Here is a 17852-nt window from a genome sequence, read left to right on the forward strand (position 1 = left end):
GAGCGCGCATTGGTGAAAAGTGGGGGAAGCTCAGAGCTCCCTCTGGCTCCCACTATAAATACTGCGTAACCTACGGGACCTTCAGTTGATAACTGTTCTTTGAGGTGATTGTTGCTAGGCTTAAAATTTAAATTCGCTAATTTGTTCCTTAAATTGTGAAATTGTGTTTATTATAATATCTCAAAGTGGAAAATAGACAAGTACTTATCTCGATCGGAGTGATCGGAGCTTTAGACCGGAAATCAATTTATACTTTAATAATCACCCTTCAAGAAAGTTTTCATTAAATATAAAAATATTCTGATATTTTAGTAATAATTCTTCAGTGAATTGGAGTTTATTGTGTTTCGTATTGTCAATCGGTTGAAATTAGCCGACAGAAGAAAGTGCAAGTGTTGGAAATATTTTTCTTTCTCGGTCGGTAAAAATTTATCGAAGAAGAAATAGTGAATGTGTTTGGAATATTTGTGTTGTTTTTTCAATTTAATCCGTCGTGTTAATTGTTTGATAAAGATTAACAAGATGTTTTTTCTGGACAGTGATAATTCGGGATTGTTCAATAAGCGATTAGAACATTGTTGTATAAAGCAAGATGGCGCCGCTACAAGTGTCATTGGTCAGTTTTGCAATTCTAAATTTGTGTTTCGAAAGTTTTAAACAATATTAGTGATTAGTGGTGTTAATTATGTGATATAATTGTAATGAAAATTAAATGTCTATACATATAAGTGAAGTTTCCTGAAAGGATAAAATGAAGAAATAGGAAGAAAAGAAGTTATATATCTACTACTTTACTGACGGAGTAGCTCTGTATTGGAGGATAATGTACCAGCTAAGTTTATTGTAAGTCTAATTACCATTTCTATGTGTCAATTTCAAATGTTAGTAATATATGAAACAATTTAATATAATTATTATTTTCTTTTATTTTTCAGCATTTCAAAATCCAACATTCTTCGTTCGGTGAGTCTTTATTATGTTTTGACTATAATTTACAGTGACAAGACATTATTGCATTTATTATAAGTTGTCACTATTTTCGTTATTTGTACATGGACGGTATGTGAGAGAACCGTCAAAATGAGTGTCGCTGATGCAAAAAGAAAAAGAAAATAGTATACAAACAATAGGTATTAGGCGAAAATGCATTGCGAATTTGGCTGAATTTTAATTAAATAACAATACAATAGTTTTTACGACTTTTGCTTATATAAACTTGAAACAAAATTAATTCGAATAAATAGAAACATAATTTTAAATCTAATATATTTATTTTTTATTCTCCAAATGGCTACAGTTTAAAGTACAAATATTTTATTTTTGACAATCAAAATTTTTGAATTTTTTAAAAAATAACTAGTCGTTAAAATATGAAAAAAGAAAACTTTAGATAATATATATTTGAACAATGAATAGTATCGATTTAACATTCCACAAAAAAGGAATATATAAAAATATTGCATTCCAAAAGTAAAGGAAAACTGATTTTTTTTACTTTCGATATGTATAAAGTATTTTAAACTCTTAAAGTTAACATTTATTATAACAGAGATTTAATTAATTTTCCTATTAAATTGTAATAAAAATTTCTTTTCTGAATTTTTAAATAATCTTGAAATTAAAAAAAAGGGGACGAACAATTCGAACGTGTCATTAAGGCCTATTTTAATATTATTAGTACCTATTTTATATTACAGATTTGCAATCACTCTAAATTCTTGAATTTCATCTACCGTTGATCTTAATTGTTTTCACATTTTTTTGCTTTGCAATCTTATTAATTTATTTCTCGTTCTTTTTCTATTTTCATAAAATAATTCTCAATTTTACACTTTTCTTTTAAATAAACGTTGTATATTTTCACACGTTGATAAAATTAATTTTCTCCAGATATAAATTTAAACTGCAGCCAAAACAATAGTAATTATCTATTATTTTTTTACTTGCAGATATTTTTCTTGTCAATTGCTCCACTTTAGTCAATTTTTATCAATTTATTCAAAAATTAAAAATAGTTTTTTTTCCTACTATTATTTTGTTCGATTTTTCGTTTTGTTTTGTTTTCTTAAATCGGATATTTTGTTTATCTATTAAATTATTAGTTTTCAAACAAATGAAAAGAAGTGACTAAAGTTAAACTATGGAATAAACTTTAGAAAAAATTCTATCGAATTCTCTTAATAGAAAAAATGTATTTACTCAAAAGGCTTTGCTAAAGTTTCTTTTTATTTCCATATTCGGATAATTCTTGATCAAATATAAGTTAAATATGTATAATGCAAGTGAAATTTGTTTGAAAGTAAAATTTTTCGGTGTTAAATTGTTTTGCAAATATTTGAATAATAATCCGAAAATGGAGTAAAAAAAAATTTTTCTTTCCTGAAGCTATATAGCAGCAAACAAAATTTTTCTTTACAATTATAAATCAATTGTTATTATACATATACAATACTTACATACAATGCAAAAACGATTTTTTTTTCTTTGCTAGTTAATATAAAACTACTGGTGTTAAAATATATAACAGATTTTATTAAAAACTATCAATTATCTCCTGGTTGTATTCAATTACAGCTATGTAGTAACGATGCTTTTCCTTTTTTTTTTTTTTTTTGGTTTCCAATAAAAGTTGTTTTACTCCAAAAGAATATTTTTTCAACACGTTAAATATAACCTACAAAAATTACACTGATTCCGTAGCAAAGCGATTAATTTTCTCAGCGAGCGACTAATTTACAAGCATCTTAAATATTCAAACACTCTACCAAAAATGACGTTTCATCGTCATTAATTATTATTAATCTTTATTAACGTTTCCATTTTTTTTATAGTCGTATAATTTATTTTTTTTATAATTATTTTATTCATCTTTAAAATTACTCTGTATTTATATGTGTACATCGACGTCATCTTATGATATTATCAGCCATTTAAATTATAGTACAGCCTGAGACTTAATAATATTAATGTAAATTTTCGATGCAAATTAGTTGTTCCGCCCAGTAATTAATTAGCTAAAGCTAATATGTGCATTACATTTGAAACTGATGACTCTCTCCGAATATCTACTTTACGTAGACTATTCATGAGCAACAGAAATTATATGCTCATAAGTAATTGATACAATCAGATTCGTTTTGCAATAATAATAATAATAATAAAAGTAATAATAATATATGTATATATATTAGCAAATGTATACTTATGGACAGGAAATGTTTATAATATTTTGTACAAAGCTCCGAGGCTTCCCTAATTAATTAAAGTGGAAGCTCGTGTGCTTTGAACTTGGCGACGTGATTTTTGAGTTTAACTCAAAAATTCAGTCGATATTAATTTTTCTCTTATATACAAGTCATCTAGTTTAAAAGCCTAATCACCCTCGCTTTTGCTTCTAATTATTATGAATTTTAATTACAAGTGTTCACACGGATCTTTTACAAAGCACATTTTGAGATTCAATCTCAGAGCGATTTGCACGGAAGTTCTTTTGTTTTTTAAAAATAAAACTAAAATACATGTATGAATAAAATGCGAACGATCAACTCTTTCGGACGACTATACAGTAGTGAAAATACTGCCATAGTCGTGCGAAAATTAGTGAATCTTTGATAAAGTCATTCGTTTTGTGCTTGAATAATTCGATACCGTGGAAATATACATAAACTTCCTTTAATCATCAAATTGAAACTTTTATATTTTTAATCTAAATAATCAACCTGTTAATGATTTTGTTTTGATTTAGTAGCGAGTACTTTTTTTTTTTAGTTGAGAATTTTGCTATCCGATTAAACAAGTTGATGAGATAAAACTTAAAATATATTTGGACATCGTGACCAGTCTTGCTTATTTTTACACTCCCAGTATTCTCCAGTGTACATATGGCAAAGGCTGTCTGTAAATGGATCTTCTTGTTTTTTGAACCAAAGTGGTTCGTAACTCTCGTATGGCATACCTAAAATATTGGAAAAATTGTCTTCTGAGATTGTTTCGTAATCGATCTTAAAAAATGTCTATTTTTATTTATTAAACGCAGGCCTCGGATATGACTTTTATAAAACTATTTTCAAAAAATGCGAATATTTTTATTTAAATGAACACTGACGTGTTTGGTTAATTCAAATAAAAATATTCAATTGAAAAGTATTTTTCAAAAAAAATTTTTGTTTCAATAAAAAGAACTCGGTTTTTATGGTTTTTTAAACTTTTTTCGACTTATTTTCAAAAATTGCGCCTTTTTCGTCTTTTCTTCCAAATATCGCAACAAAATACCACATTTTTAGCATAAAATACAACTTATTTCGATTTTTATTTAGTGTCAAAAATAACTCAAGGACAAATCTTTCAAAAATTATTTTTGAATCATTTTTCTAATTAAATTTTCAAAATACAAAATTAAAAATATTTTGAATAATTGAAATTTTGTAAAATTTAATTGCAAATAATTGATTTTTTTCAAGTACTATGTTTCAATTCGTAAAAATCAACTTTTGAAGAATTTTAATTGCAAATTTTGAAAATAATTGAATTCTCAAGAATTTTAATGAAAAATCTTCAAATATAAATTCTGAAATGAAAATTAATTATTAGCTTCTAAAAATTATATTGAATTTTTTTAATATTTCTGAACAAAGTAATTATTAAAATTTTTCAATTCTAATTTTTGAAATTCAATTATTTTCAATCACATATTTCCGAAAATTCAAATACATACAAATTTTCTATAGAATTATTTTTAACATTTCGAAGAAAACAATCATTTTTAAAATTTCTAATTAAAATTCTTCCTATAATTAATTAGTACTTTTTTAAAATTATACAAAAATTCTTTTAAGAAATTAAATTATTTTCGAAAAATTACGTTACGATATTGTTTAAAAAAATAATAATTTTGCAAAAAGTCAATTATTTTCAATAAAATTTTAATAAAATTTCACGAAAGAATTCAATTATTTCTTTAAATACTAGAATCTTTGCAAAGATTCATTATTTTGAATAAAATTTCAGGAAAGAATTCAATTTTTTTTCTTAATTTGCTTTAAAACTTTCCAAAAGAATTCAATTATTTTCTAAAATTATAATAAATCCTTTGAAATAATTCAATTTTTTAAAAATTTTTAATACAATTTTTCGAAAGAATCCAATTATTTTCTAAAATTTTAATAAATCCTTCTAAACAATTTCATTATTTTTATAGCGAGTAAAATTCATGTCAAGAATTAAATTATTTTTTATAAATAATAAATATCTTCTCAGGAATTAAATTATTTTTAATACAATTTTAATAAACTTTAATAATTAAATATTTAATTTCAATTATTAAGAAACACGATTATTTTAAAAACTTAACAAAAATTCTTCATAAAATTTAATTACTTTAAAAATTTCCAATAAAAATTATTAATAAAATTATATTATTTAAAAAAATTCAAAGAAATTCATAAAAAGAATTGATTTAGGATTTTCAGAAATTTTACTAAAATTCTTCGATGAAATTCAATTATTCTCAAATTTGTTTGATAAAATTCTTTGAAGAAATTCAATTATTTTCAAATTTTTTGGTAAAATTCTTTGCAACAAGTTTTGAACGTTCAAATGAAAGAAATAATTTTTTTTAAAAATATGTTCTTAAATATTATTAAATACAAAATATTAAATAGATACAAAAACAGTAGTTTTGCAATAAAAATTAAAAACGCAGATTTTAAATTCAGAAACTACAGAATTAATTTTTTTTTGAAGTGGCGCAAAATTATTGCAATAAAAATTTAATTTCAATAAGAAATAATTAAATATCGTTCATTTGAACGTTCAAAATTTTAGGATCATTAAAATTCTTAAAAAATTTGATTATTTTTTTTATATTCTTCAAAAATTCATTGATTTTTAAAAGATTTTAAGTTACAGTTGTAATTTATAGAAATTATTGAATTAAATAACTTTTTCGACATTGTTTTGTATTTTTAATCGACTTCAACGACTTTTTTTGCGCTTTAAAGTCGATTCGAGGCCTGTAAATATTTAAAGACAAAAATAAACTTTGATGATTAACTCACCTTGATCAGTAGCCTTTTCTGCTTCGTTTTCGCGCGCTCTTCTCACAGCTCGTTGTTTTTCCTCCAGTCGAAGTTTTTCAGTGTTTGCCTCCTCCCAGAGTCCATCTTCCATTAATCGTTGATCAGGCCTTAGACGTGAATCAGTAGGAGCAATACCTTCTTCCGGTTCGTTAAGTTGGCAGGCTAACTCCGTGAAGTTGTAAAACTTTTCGCTATCTGGCCTAAAAAGAAGAAAACAATTATTGATGATTGACAATTGTTTCGTGAAAAATTCAAAAAAAATTATTATCATCGCGAAAATTGTTTAGAAAAAAATAATAATAATTCTTACGGTGGCATGTGACGTTTCCAGGCAAGAATATAGGGACCAGTCTTGTACACTGGATTGTCTGGTGTTCCTGTAGTGTTGGTGACTTGAGCTATTTCAATTTTCGTGTCCCACGTACCCTGAACGACCCATTTCACTTCCTTGGTGTTTGTATTCATCACAACGCCTTTAACCTTTCGTTGACTGTCTCTCGAAAAATATGAATATGGAGTGTACTTGAGATGGCACTTTATTCCATCGGTGTGATTAATGATATCCATGTCTCCACTTTGATCGACCCATAATTTTCCTACTATTATATTATGAACTGTTGTCGTCACTTTTCGCCAGGTATAGTGTTGTGAGTTTGAGTTAAATTCCAGGTGGGCTGTGCCGAGTGGTATTACCTGTAAATTATCATTTTTTACACTATTTTTCTCTAGAAAACTTTCTACTTTTGATGATTCGAAAGTTACAAACGTTCGAATGAATGTTTATTTGCCTTCTTCAAATTAAATTGCGTCACTATCAAAATTAATTAAAATTTCATTTTTTAATTTTTATTCATTGGGGCAAATTGTTAATTAATTAATTAAAATTAATCAGTAATTTATAAAAAAAAATATTATAGAAATATATGAATAAAATTAAATGCATAAAAAATAAATTTAAATATGAACTTTAGTTAAAAACACTAAAATAATTAAACTTTTTGAGAAAAGTTACAAACGATAGCAGAAATTCAATTATTTCCAAAAATAGTAAAATTCTTCGCAAAAATTCAATTATGTTAAAAAATTTTTTAAAACTCTCATCAAAATTTTAATTACATTCATAAATAATAAAATTCTTTTCCGAAATTCAATTATTTTCAAAAATTTTAATAAAATTCTTTATGGGAATTCAATTATTTTCATTTCAATATGAATAAAACTCATTGCAGAATTTCAATTATTTTTAGTACAATTTTAAAATACATTAAATTATATTCAATAAATTATTTATTTTTATAGGTATTTAAATAATTGGATTGTTGAATTTTTTAATAAAAATTAATTTAAAAATGACATTCAGTTCAAATTTTAAATAATAATTATTATAAATTTCTCAAAAATGCAATTCTGCAATTCAATTCAATTATTTTCTAAATTTTTAATATAATTCTAGTCAAAAATTCAATAATCTTCTTAAATAACTAAATTCTTTTTAAGAATTCAATTATTTTCATATAAATAAAACTCATCACAAAATTTCAATTATTTTTAATACAATTTTAATCCAATTTCTTCGAAAAATGTAAATATTCTTAAAAAATTTATTTGATATCGTCAAAAGAATTTAATTATTTAAAAATTTGTATATAACATTTTTGAATAAATACTAATCATTATTATTTTTTCATAGAAATTAAGACTTTCAAAAATTTGAAATTCAATAACATATAAGAATATTATTATAAAACATGAAGATATCGATCACTCCGAGTTTTCGACTCGGATTTAATTAATAATAATTAAAACTTGCTATTCTGTTACTGTAACTTCTTCAAAAATAATATTCATCATTACGATTATACATTTCTAGAATTTTCAACTAAAATTCTTCTTCAAATCAATTTTTGAAAAATAATTTTTGAAAAAGTTCATTGAGAATTTTGTAATTCTTTTGTTTACAATTTAATTTTACGAAATTTTGTTTATTCTGACATTTTTTAATTAAATATATTAGAAAAATAATTCAAATAATTAAAAAAAATTCATTAAACTTTTTGAAAAAAATTAATTCTACAGAATTGTTAATTAAAAGTATGAAAAGTTCAAATTTTCAAAGATTTTAATTTAAAACCTTTTGAAAATTTAATTATTTCTAAAAATCCACGTTATGTTTTCTATAATTAATTATAATCTAAAATTTTAACTGAAATTCATTTTTAAATCAATATTTATTAGAAAAATCTACGAGAATTCAATTCTTTAACTACAAAAATAAATATTTTGTTAAATAATTAAATGTTTCTTAAAATTGAATTTTCACAAAGAATGTTATCAAAAAATTTTTAAATAATTAAATTCTCTTGACAAATTTTAATAAAATTTTTAAGAATAATTTCATTGTTCGAAAATTCGGATGGAAATTGTATTAAAATTAATTTAAGTTCTGCAATGATTTTTATTATGTATTTATGAAAATAATTGAATCCCTCTAAAAATGTTATTATTTATGAAAATAATTGAATAATAATTTATGAAAATAATTTGTAAATAATTGAATTCCTGTGGAATTTTTTTTTATGAAAACAATTAAATGTTTGCGTAGAATTAAAAAAAATTTTTTTTAACTAATTGAATTCTTTTGGGAATTTTTATTAAAATCACTAAATTGAGGAAAGTTTTGAAAATAATTGTACTTCTGAGAAGAATTTTACTTTTGAAAATAATTGAATTTCTGCAATCATTTGTAATTTTGCTTTAAAAATTCAATTTTTTTTTAGTGTTTTTAACTGAAATTCTTCTGTAAATCTATTATTTTTAATAATCAATTAAATATATATTAAAAAATTTAACTAATTACAGAAGAATTTTAGTTATCAAAATTTTTTTAAATTTGTAATTAAATTCATTTAAAATTGACATTTTACAAAATTTCAAATCAAAATCTTTTGAAGTTCATCTACTTATGAAAATTGTAAACGCAACTCTTTTAAAATTGAATTAATTTTGAAATATTTAATTAAAATAATAGATTACAAGAATAAAGACATTTTTTCAAATGAAAAAAAAGCGTGGCAACCATGAAATATGTTCATAGTGTTTTTTTGTGAAAAAAAGTAAACAAAATAGTGTTCTTTCTTTTTAGGGAAAATGAAAAATTACCTGAAGGTATTTGCCACGAAATTTGGAAGCCATTGTAAATTCTTGCCAGCAACGCCATTTTCGCCCCTCGCAATATTGCGCTACCATTGGAGGATGATGGGAAACTTGTTCAGAAATCGATCTCCAGCCGAGATCGTCAGTTCTATCACATTCGTACGTTTCTCCTAATAAAGGATTAAAGGGTTTACCTGTCCTATTTGCTGTCGTTGAATAACTTGATACGGTGAAAGCGGCGATATACGCCATTTGCTCATATTTATCTGTACATTCTGCTGCCCTGAAAAAGAAATACAAACACAAATTAAAATTTAGAATTTTTCGTAAAATGTAAAGAAAATTTTCTTAAAATCCAAATTAGTAGAATTAGTAGAGAATTACAAAATTGCAAGAAATTTATACACACCTGTCGAGAATATGAGCATACTCGTAATCTTCCGCTAACCTTTGGAGCATACTAAGTGGTTCGGAGAAATTAACTGGCATTGGTATTTTCGATAATTCTTTCCCAATGGAGTTTTTCATTATACTCCATAAATTTAGGGGATAATTTGGTTTATCAGGAACTCGGGTTCTTCGTTTTCGTTTCGGCATTGTGGTTGTTATCCCGGCGCTGCTACTACCATTATTTGCTCGCCAAGGCGTCTGTAACAATTAAATAAATAATTTTTTTTTTTTAACTATAAACCATTGCAATAAATTTGCATTAATCCAAAGACAAAGTTAACCTTCAGTATAAGGCTTCGATATAAAACTTATACTTTTTCGTAAAACTCGTTAACCTTTAGATCTTTTATTGGCGATAATTGTATTAGGCGAATGATTACATAAATTCTCTTACTTGACAAATACGGGAAACATTAAGTGTTGTTTTATTTATAAACAATTCAGACTTTTGTATCTTGATTTAGAGTTTAATTATTTTCCTAAATTTCTGGGAACGTTCGAATAAACGAAATTCTTTCTTTTCTTAAATATTTTTGAATGCTAAATTTAAAAGTCTAATACAAAAAATAATAATACTAATAATAATATTCTAATGTTATAATAATAATAATATTACATAATATTTAATAAAATATTTAATTAAAGTTAAATATTTACTTAGTGAAGCACTAATTTTTTTTCACAAAAAAATAACATTTTTTACTTCTTTTAAAGAAAAAAAAATATCGTCGTTTATTTGAACGTTCGAATTTAGTTGAACTTTGAAATAATTGAAATTTATTTATTTCTTTTTCAAATTAGAAATTTACTACAATAATTTTGAGTCACAAATTAAAAAAATTAACTATAAAGTCTCTAAATTTTAATTTTTATCTCAAAACATTGTTCTCGCTTAGTTAATTTTTTTCACAATAGATTTCAGAAAAGGAAGAAATAGAATTTATTTTTTTAAAAAAATGTTACTGATAAATTTTTTATTCGTGTTCGGACATTTCGAAAACAATGTTTATTTATTTACAAAGAAAAAGAAAAAAAACACTAATTTACATATATATAAAACAATAGTAAAATTGAAAAAAAAAATCGTTAAGATGCAAGTTATACAAAACGGAGAATAAATATTAATCATAGTAAATGATAAAATCTTGAATCATTTATAACAAAAACGTAAGCTTTTAAAAATACTAATAATCGTCTACAATTACAATTTTAATCGTTTTTTATCCAAGAGCTGACAAAGTACTTGTACAATATTTCTAAGCCCCTTATTAGGAAGTGTTTCTTTACTTTCCTAAGTTTTCTCTATTTGAAAATATAATATCTTATTCATGAAGTCTAGAGGTTTGTCGATAAACGAAATGTGCCAACTTTCATTGTTTTATTAATCATTTTTTAAATTCCTTATTCTTCATTTTTGCATTTTCTATTCAATTATCTTTTTTAATATTGTAATTTCATCTTATTATAAAGAACGAAGAATTTATTTCTTTTTTACAAATTGATTTTTCCATTTTGAAAATAGAATAGACATAATTATTTTCCTTTCGTGCGGGAATATTTACATTTGTTTTGAAAATAGAATGTTCTGTAAAAATTTTCAACTTTTGAATTACGAAAAATTGTTTCGAAATTTAAATATTTTTATGAATTGCTCACTGAGATAAAAATGAAAAATAAGAATTAAAAATTTTTAAACTTCATAAATTATTTTTTAATTTTTATTTATTTTTTATCAAGAACGAATCTTTTTTCAAGTAAAATTTATCTTCTATTTATTTTCATGTGCGTTAATTTTTGAAGAAATTGATTGTTACTAAATAAACTTTCAATTAGATTTTCAAAAATTTCAAATTCAAACTTTTTTAAAATTAAAAAACTTATAAAAAATTGTTATAAAACAAGAAGATATCGATCACTCCGAGTCTTCGACTCGGAGTGATCGATTCCTTCATGTTTTTTAATAATTAAAGATGATCGAGTGATAAAATCATTATTTTATATTATAATAAAAAAATATTGTTACTCTGACTTCTTTAAAATTATTTTCATTATTTCAATTCAATTATTATTTTCTATTTTTAAATAAAATTCTTTTTTAAATCAATTTCAAATAATTTTAAATAAAATTCAATTAAACTTTTTCAAAAAAATTAATTGTCAGTTAAAAGTACGAAAAATAATAATTGAATTCTTCGAGAATTCAATTATTTAAATACAAAAGTAAATATTTTCTTTAATAATTGAAAACATGTTGAGGAACTTTATTAAAACTTTTTAAAATAATTTAATTCATGAGAAGAATTTAAATAATAATTCTTGAAAATAATTGAATTTATGCGAAGAATTTTATTAAATTTTGTTTAAATAATTGAAATTTTGCCAAGAATTTCATTACTTTTCAAAAGAATTGAATTTTTGTGATGAATTTTGATGTTTATCAAAATAATTGAATTTTGAAAACATTTTTTATTAAAATCCCTTAAAATAATTCATTTTATGGGAAGAATTTTGTTGTTTATTATTTTATTGAATAATTGAATGTTTCTTAAAATTGAATTCCTTTGTCAAGTTTTAATAAAATTTTTAAGAATAATTACATTTTTCAAGGAATTTATTTAAAATTGTATTACTTTTCAAAATAATTGAATTCTTGTGATGAATATTGTTATTTATAAAAATAATTGAATTTTGCAAAGAATTTTATTGAAATTCCTTTAAATTCTTGTTCACAAATTACATCACAAATTCTTGTGATGAATATTGTTATTTATAAAAATAATTGAATTTTGCAAAGAATTTTTATTGAAATTCCTTAAAATAATTGAATTTTTGTGAAGAATTTTGTTACAATTCTTGAAAATAATTAAATTTTTTTTTAAATTTTATCAAAATTCTTGAAAATAATTGAAATCATAAAAAGAATTTTATTATGTTCTAAAATAATTGAATCCCTGTAAAAATTTTATTATTTAAATGACAATTATTGAACTATTGCGAAGAAATTTATAAAAAAAATTTGTAAATACAGTCAGGTCTCGCTAAGTGTCGTCACTGGGAATTTTTTGAGACCGTCTGTCTCAGTAAGTGTCAGTGGCCTAAGCCACGCCCCTTTAATAAAAGTGGCCATTTCATTGGTTTATGTTGCAAACCGGTTTGGGGAAGTCCATTTTTAGCATTGGAGAGGGTAAAAAAAAGTGGGAAAAGTGACACTTGTTGGGTCTTGAACGATGACACTTTGTGAGTCATGACACTTACTGAAAACGACACTTGGCGAGACCTGACTGTAATTCAAATTTTTGTGAAGGATTTTATTAAAATCCTTAAAAATAATATAATTGATTTTTTGCAAAGGATTTTATTATTTATAAAAATAATTGAATTTTTGTGAAGAATTTTATTATTTATAAAAATAATTGAATTTTGTTGAAGAATTTTACTATTCATTGATAAAGATATTTAAAATGTTGATGACGAATTTTTTTTTAGATTTTTTTGAAAATAATTGAATTCCTGTGTTGATTATTGTTATTTATGAAAACAATTGAATTTTGCAATGAATTTTATTAAAAGTCCTGAATATAATTGAATTTCGGCGAAGAATTCTGCTATTTATAAAGTTAATTGAAATGTTGACGAGAATTTAAAAAAAAAAATTTTGAAAATAAATGATTTTCTGTAAATAATTTTGATATTTATTAAGGTAGTTGAATTTTTTCAAAGAATTGCGTTAAAACTTTTAAAATTAAAACAAGTTTCAACAGAATTGAAATTGAAATTTTTCAAAAAAAAGCACTTTATTAAATGATTTATAAGTAATAACTATATGGCAGTTCTTTGTAATTTTATGAGGCAAACAAAAAAGACACCAAAAATTCAGAATTGTCTTATGAATTTTAAAAGTTAAATTTTTTTCAGTACTTTTATTAAAAAATTTCTGACTTTTCCCTGATTTTCCTGACTTTTGGCAACTCTGATTAAAGAATTAATTGAAAAAAAAATTGTTTAGAGTAAAACTCACCTTATCCAGTTCGAGGGCTTTTAAACGTGAATTTGGCAGTGATTCGTAGTCGGTCACGATGAGAAAATTGTCATTTCTTGTACGATCAGCAGTGACTGTTGGATCACATTCTGAACTAGAACCATCGTCACTTCCTTGGGAATCAGTTCGATCACGTCCACGTGAGAGAGAATTGAGAATTGCTAACGATACAGGATCTGTCTCTTGTGCATCATAGAAAACTGCGTTATCTTCGTCGTCATCTGATTGCGGCAACAATTTTCTTATTCTCACCTGCTTTTCTCCTACGAATTTCAGTGAAAAATTAAAATTTTAAAAATACAGATATACACCAAGCGTATTTGTTCTTATCTTTTCGCAGATAAGAGTTAAAATTTATTTAAATATAGCATATAGTACGACTCGATACTTATTTTTTTTTAAATGACAAAATTCTTGCAAATTCTAAAAAAGTTTGTTTTTTTATTCTAAGACAATTTTTTCTGGCTTTTTAGATAAAGAAAAGTAGAGAAAGATAAAAATTTAGGTTAAATGAATTTATATGAATTATTATTTTAATTAATTCTAAACTTTTAGTGCAAAAGAAAAAAAATGGTTTATTTAATTTATTAGATATTTATCATTTTTTATTATTATTATTTATCAATTATATTTTATTTTCAATAATTGTAAGCAATAAATATCCAATTTTACTTATTTGAAATAGTTTCAAAGTTCAAAAATTTCTAATCGGCATTGTAAATGATAAAACTACTCTAAAATTCTTAGAAACTGGTTTAATCAAGATGTAGATTATATCTACAAACATTTTCACAATAACTGTAATTTAAAAATTCCTCCAAAAATAGGAAAAAAATTTTTCACGAAAATTTCGATTGACTCATCCACAAAAAAGTAAAGTAGGTTAGAATTCTTTTGTCAATAAGATTTATATTTATCATTTTAACACCAGCGAATTTATGAAAAAATTAAGTCCACTGAATTTTTACTTTAATAAAAAATATTCTCTTTCAACGTTTAAATCCAGATAGGAAATGATTCATCATATTTGCTCGCGAGTAAAAGCATAAATCGGTTGTTAATAAAATTATTTTAATCCAATATCTTCATAAATACCACTGATAATTGGGGAAATTTCATTTCCAATTCTTTTTTGATTGATGAGTTTATTATTTTAAGGAAAAATATGCAACTTCTGATTCACGAATGTAATTTGAGGGATAAAAGAGACGTTAAATCTTTTGGCAGAGTCTATAAGCAAAAGAGATTTTATGCGAACATGAACTTGTGATAGTGACACATCCTGTTTGTCAATTATATCATATGATGCTGACGTTTAGAATATTCTATTGAACGAGAAGTGTTGCATGAAGCAAATTTAATAAAAGTCAAAAGGGCAGAAACCTTTAGAAAATTGTAAATAAATTTATAAACCTTTTTTTCAAGATGCTGCTGAATGTTCCTCCTGACAATCAATAGCCAAACTTCTGTTTGCTCCGTTTCTTTTTAATTTCTTTTTCCCGAAATTCTGACCGTATAATTTATTAGCGATCACTTAGAAATTTGGAAATAACTATTGTATATATAGTCAAAAAAAGATATTGTTGAGCGTATTAAGCGAAAGACATTTGTGGTGGCGATTCGCAAGGCCACCTGTGCATAGAACGACAAACAGCTCCGAGCTCGTGACAAAGCGAACACGCACAACACGTATACTTAAAGAAATTTCTACACTGATTGGGTGATTATATTCCACTGAATCGAATATCAGTTTGTACATACATACACACCAAAGCACATTGAGAAAAGTATTCCCCTGCCATCTGGTATCTTACAATTCAACAAAAGTCGCTGACACATTCGCGAGAGATAATCAATATTTTCTACAAAATTTCCTCAAGGACTTTCTAATTTATACTTCTCTTTTGATCCTTAAAATAACAATTTTTTCAACAAACTACTTTAATAGATGGAAAATTGTTTTCTTTGGAAAATTGTTTTCTTTATCTAAACACTTGCAAATTACAATAATTGTCAAGTGTACAAATAATGTAAATTATTTCAATTTATTTATTTTTGCGAAATAAATTAAAAATAATTAACTTTTTGAAATTTTTAACAAAAAAAAATTGTCTATTTTATAATGAATTATTTTTATTCACGCTCATGATAGCGATAAATTTATAATATACTTACCATACTAAAAATATAAATTATTCTTTTTATCTATCATTTTATTTTCATGAAAAAAGCTTATCAAATTTCGTTTCAAACTTTAAATAATTTGTTTCTTGTAGTGATAAACGAATAATCTTATATCACTTACCTTTTTTTTGAGAAATTAAACTAAGATTTTAATACCTACTTATTTAAATAAAAAATAATAATTCTACTATTCAAATTAAAGAATTATATAAATTTCTCTGAGTAAATTAAAAATATGAAGCTGAAGTCTTTTTTTTAAACGAAAAATTAAAAAAGAAATTTTTCATTTTCCTCAAATTTTAAAGTTTAAATGTATATTTTTATGTGTTCAAATATTTTTCAAAAATTACTGGACTAAAATGAAAAATATAAAAATTGAATATTTATTTAGTCAAAAATTATTTTTTCAATTTTAAAAACAATATTTTTGCAAAGAAAAATGAAATTAAAAAAAGTAATAAAAATATTTAGACAAATTATTTTTTCAATTGTAAAAAAAATAATATTTTATAAAGAAAATTGAAATTAAAATAAGTAATAAAAATATTAGGCAACAATTTTTTTTTTTAATTGTAAAAAACAATATTTTTGTACAGAAAAGTGAAATTTAAAGACGTAATATAAAAATTAGTTCAAAAATTATTTTTTCAATTGCAAACCACAATAGTTTTGTAAAAAAAATTGAAATTTAAAGAAATAATAAAAATATTAGTCAATACTAATTTTTTCAATTCTAAAAAACAATATTTTTGTAAAGAAAATTGAAATTTAATGAAGAAAATAAAAATATTAAACAAAAATTATTTTTTCAAATGTAAAAAAACAATATTTTTCTACAGAAAATTGAAATTAAAAGAATTAATAAAAATATTTTCCAAAAATTATTTTCTCAATTGCAAAAAACAATATTTTTGTACAGAAAATTAAAATTTAAAGAAGTAATAAAAATATTGGTCAAAAATTATTTTCTCAATTGTAAAATAATAATATTTTGTAAAGAAAATAGAAATTAAAAGAATTAATAAAAAATTAGTTCAATAATGATTTTCTCAATTGCAAAAAACAATATTTTTTTAAAGAAAATTAAAATTAAAAAAATTAATGAAAATATTGTGATTAATTTGAACGTTCAAAACTTTAGGGAAAATAAATTGTCGCATTTTTTTTGCACTACCTATTTTTTTTTGTTTTCATAAACGTTGAGGTCTTCAGCCTCATACTTAAAATTTGGATTTTAGCTAAAAATTGAAAATCTCACGAAAACAGTGGAAAAAAATTATTTTATTCAAATTGATTTCTTGACTATAATAGGGTGTCTACTAACCAGGAATTCCGGGAAAACCGGGAATTTTATTTGACCGGGAATTAGCCGGGAATTTTATACCAAACCGGGAATTTTTTTACCAAAATTAAAAAAGTTTTATTATTTTAATTTCTTTTTAAAAAATCACTTTTTATTTCAATTTTTATAGGTATTTATACTGTTCTCTAAATTTAAGTTAGTTAAAAATAATTAATTTGATAGTAAAAAATCAATTCGACTGAAAATATGTAATTAAATTTGTTAAAGAATTTCATTAGAAACTTTTTAGCAAATAGAATTTCCAAAGTATTTTAATTTAATAATTGATTAATAATTGAATATTATAAAGAGTTAAATTCTAATGTATTCATGTTTCTTACTGCGAAGATTAATAATTAAAATTTTTATTAGTTAATTTAAAAAAATATACATACCTACTTAAAATTCTTTAATAAAATTAAACTTTCGCAAATTTTTTTTTTAATTCTGAAAAATAAGATTGTTGTAATTTTTTAATTCTATTGTTTCAAGATAATTGAATTTTTCTAAACAAATAATTGAAATTTTTTTAAATAATTGAAATTTGTTTACATTTTTTGAAAAATAATTGAATTCTTTTAAAGAATTTTATTTAAATTTTTCGTAA

At 23.1% G+C, this 17852-nt stretch overlaps 1 protein-coding gene and 1 long non-coding RNA gene across 3 annotated transcripts in view; one reads left to right on the forward strand and one right to left on the reverse strand.

Annotated features, from left to right (window-relative positions):
* Positions 1-31: 31 nt before the first annotated feature.
* Positions 32-1102, forward strand: LOC122511331. The gene is made up of 2 exons (XR_006302503.1): positions 32-843; positions 936-1102. It is a non-coding gene; the product is annotated as an uncharacterized LOC122511331 (long non-coding RNA).
* Positions 1103-2483: 1381 nt separating this feature from the next.
* LOC122511330 (oxysterol-binding protein 1) overlaps positions 2484-17852 on the reverse strand; it is a 28163-nt gene continuing 12794 nt past the window's right edge. For both annotated transcript variants that reach the window (XM_043626489.1, XM_043626490.1), the window contains 6 exons: positions 13699-13982; positions 9640-9878; positions 9237-9513; positions 6388-6770; positions 6057-6277; positions 2484-3955 (listed from right to left, as the gene is read on the reverse strand). In XM_043626489.1, the coding sequence (XP_043482424.1) occupies positions 3813-3955; positions 6057-6277; positions 6388-6770; positions 9237-9513; positions 9640-9878; positions 13699-13982 (1547 nt within the window). In that variant the 3' untranslated portion in view covers positions 2484-3812. The remainder of the gene's footprint in view (positions 3956-6056; positions 6278-6387; positions 6771-9236; positions 9514-9639; positions 9879-13698; positions 13983-17852) is intronic.

The sequence above is a fragment of the Leptopilina heterotoma genome, unplaced genomic scaffold (assembly GCF_015476425.1).
Source record: "Leptopilina heterotoma isolate Lh14 unplaced genomic scaffold, ASM1547642v1 Lhet_81, whole genome shotgun sequence".
NCBI classification, from domain to species: domain Eukaryota; kingdom Metazoa; phylum Arthropoda; class Insecta; order Hymenoptera; family Figitidae; genus Leptopilina; species Leptopilina heterotoma.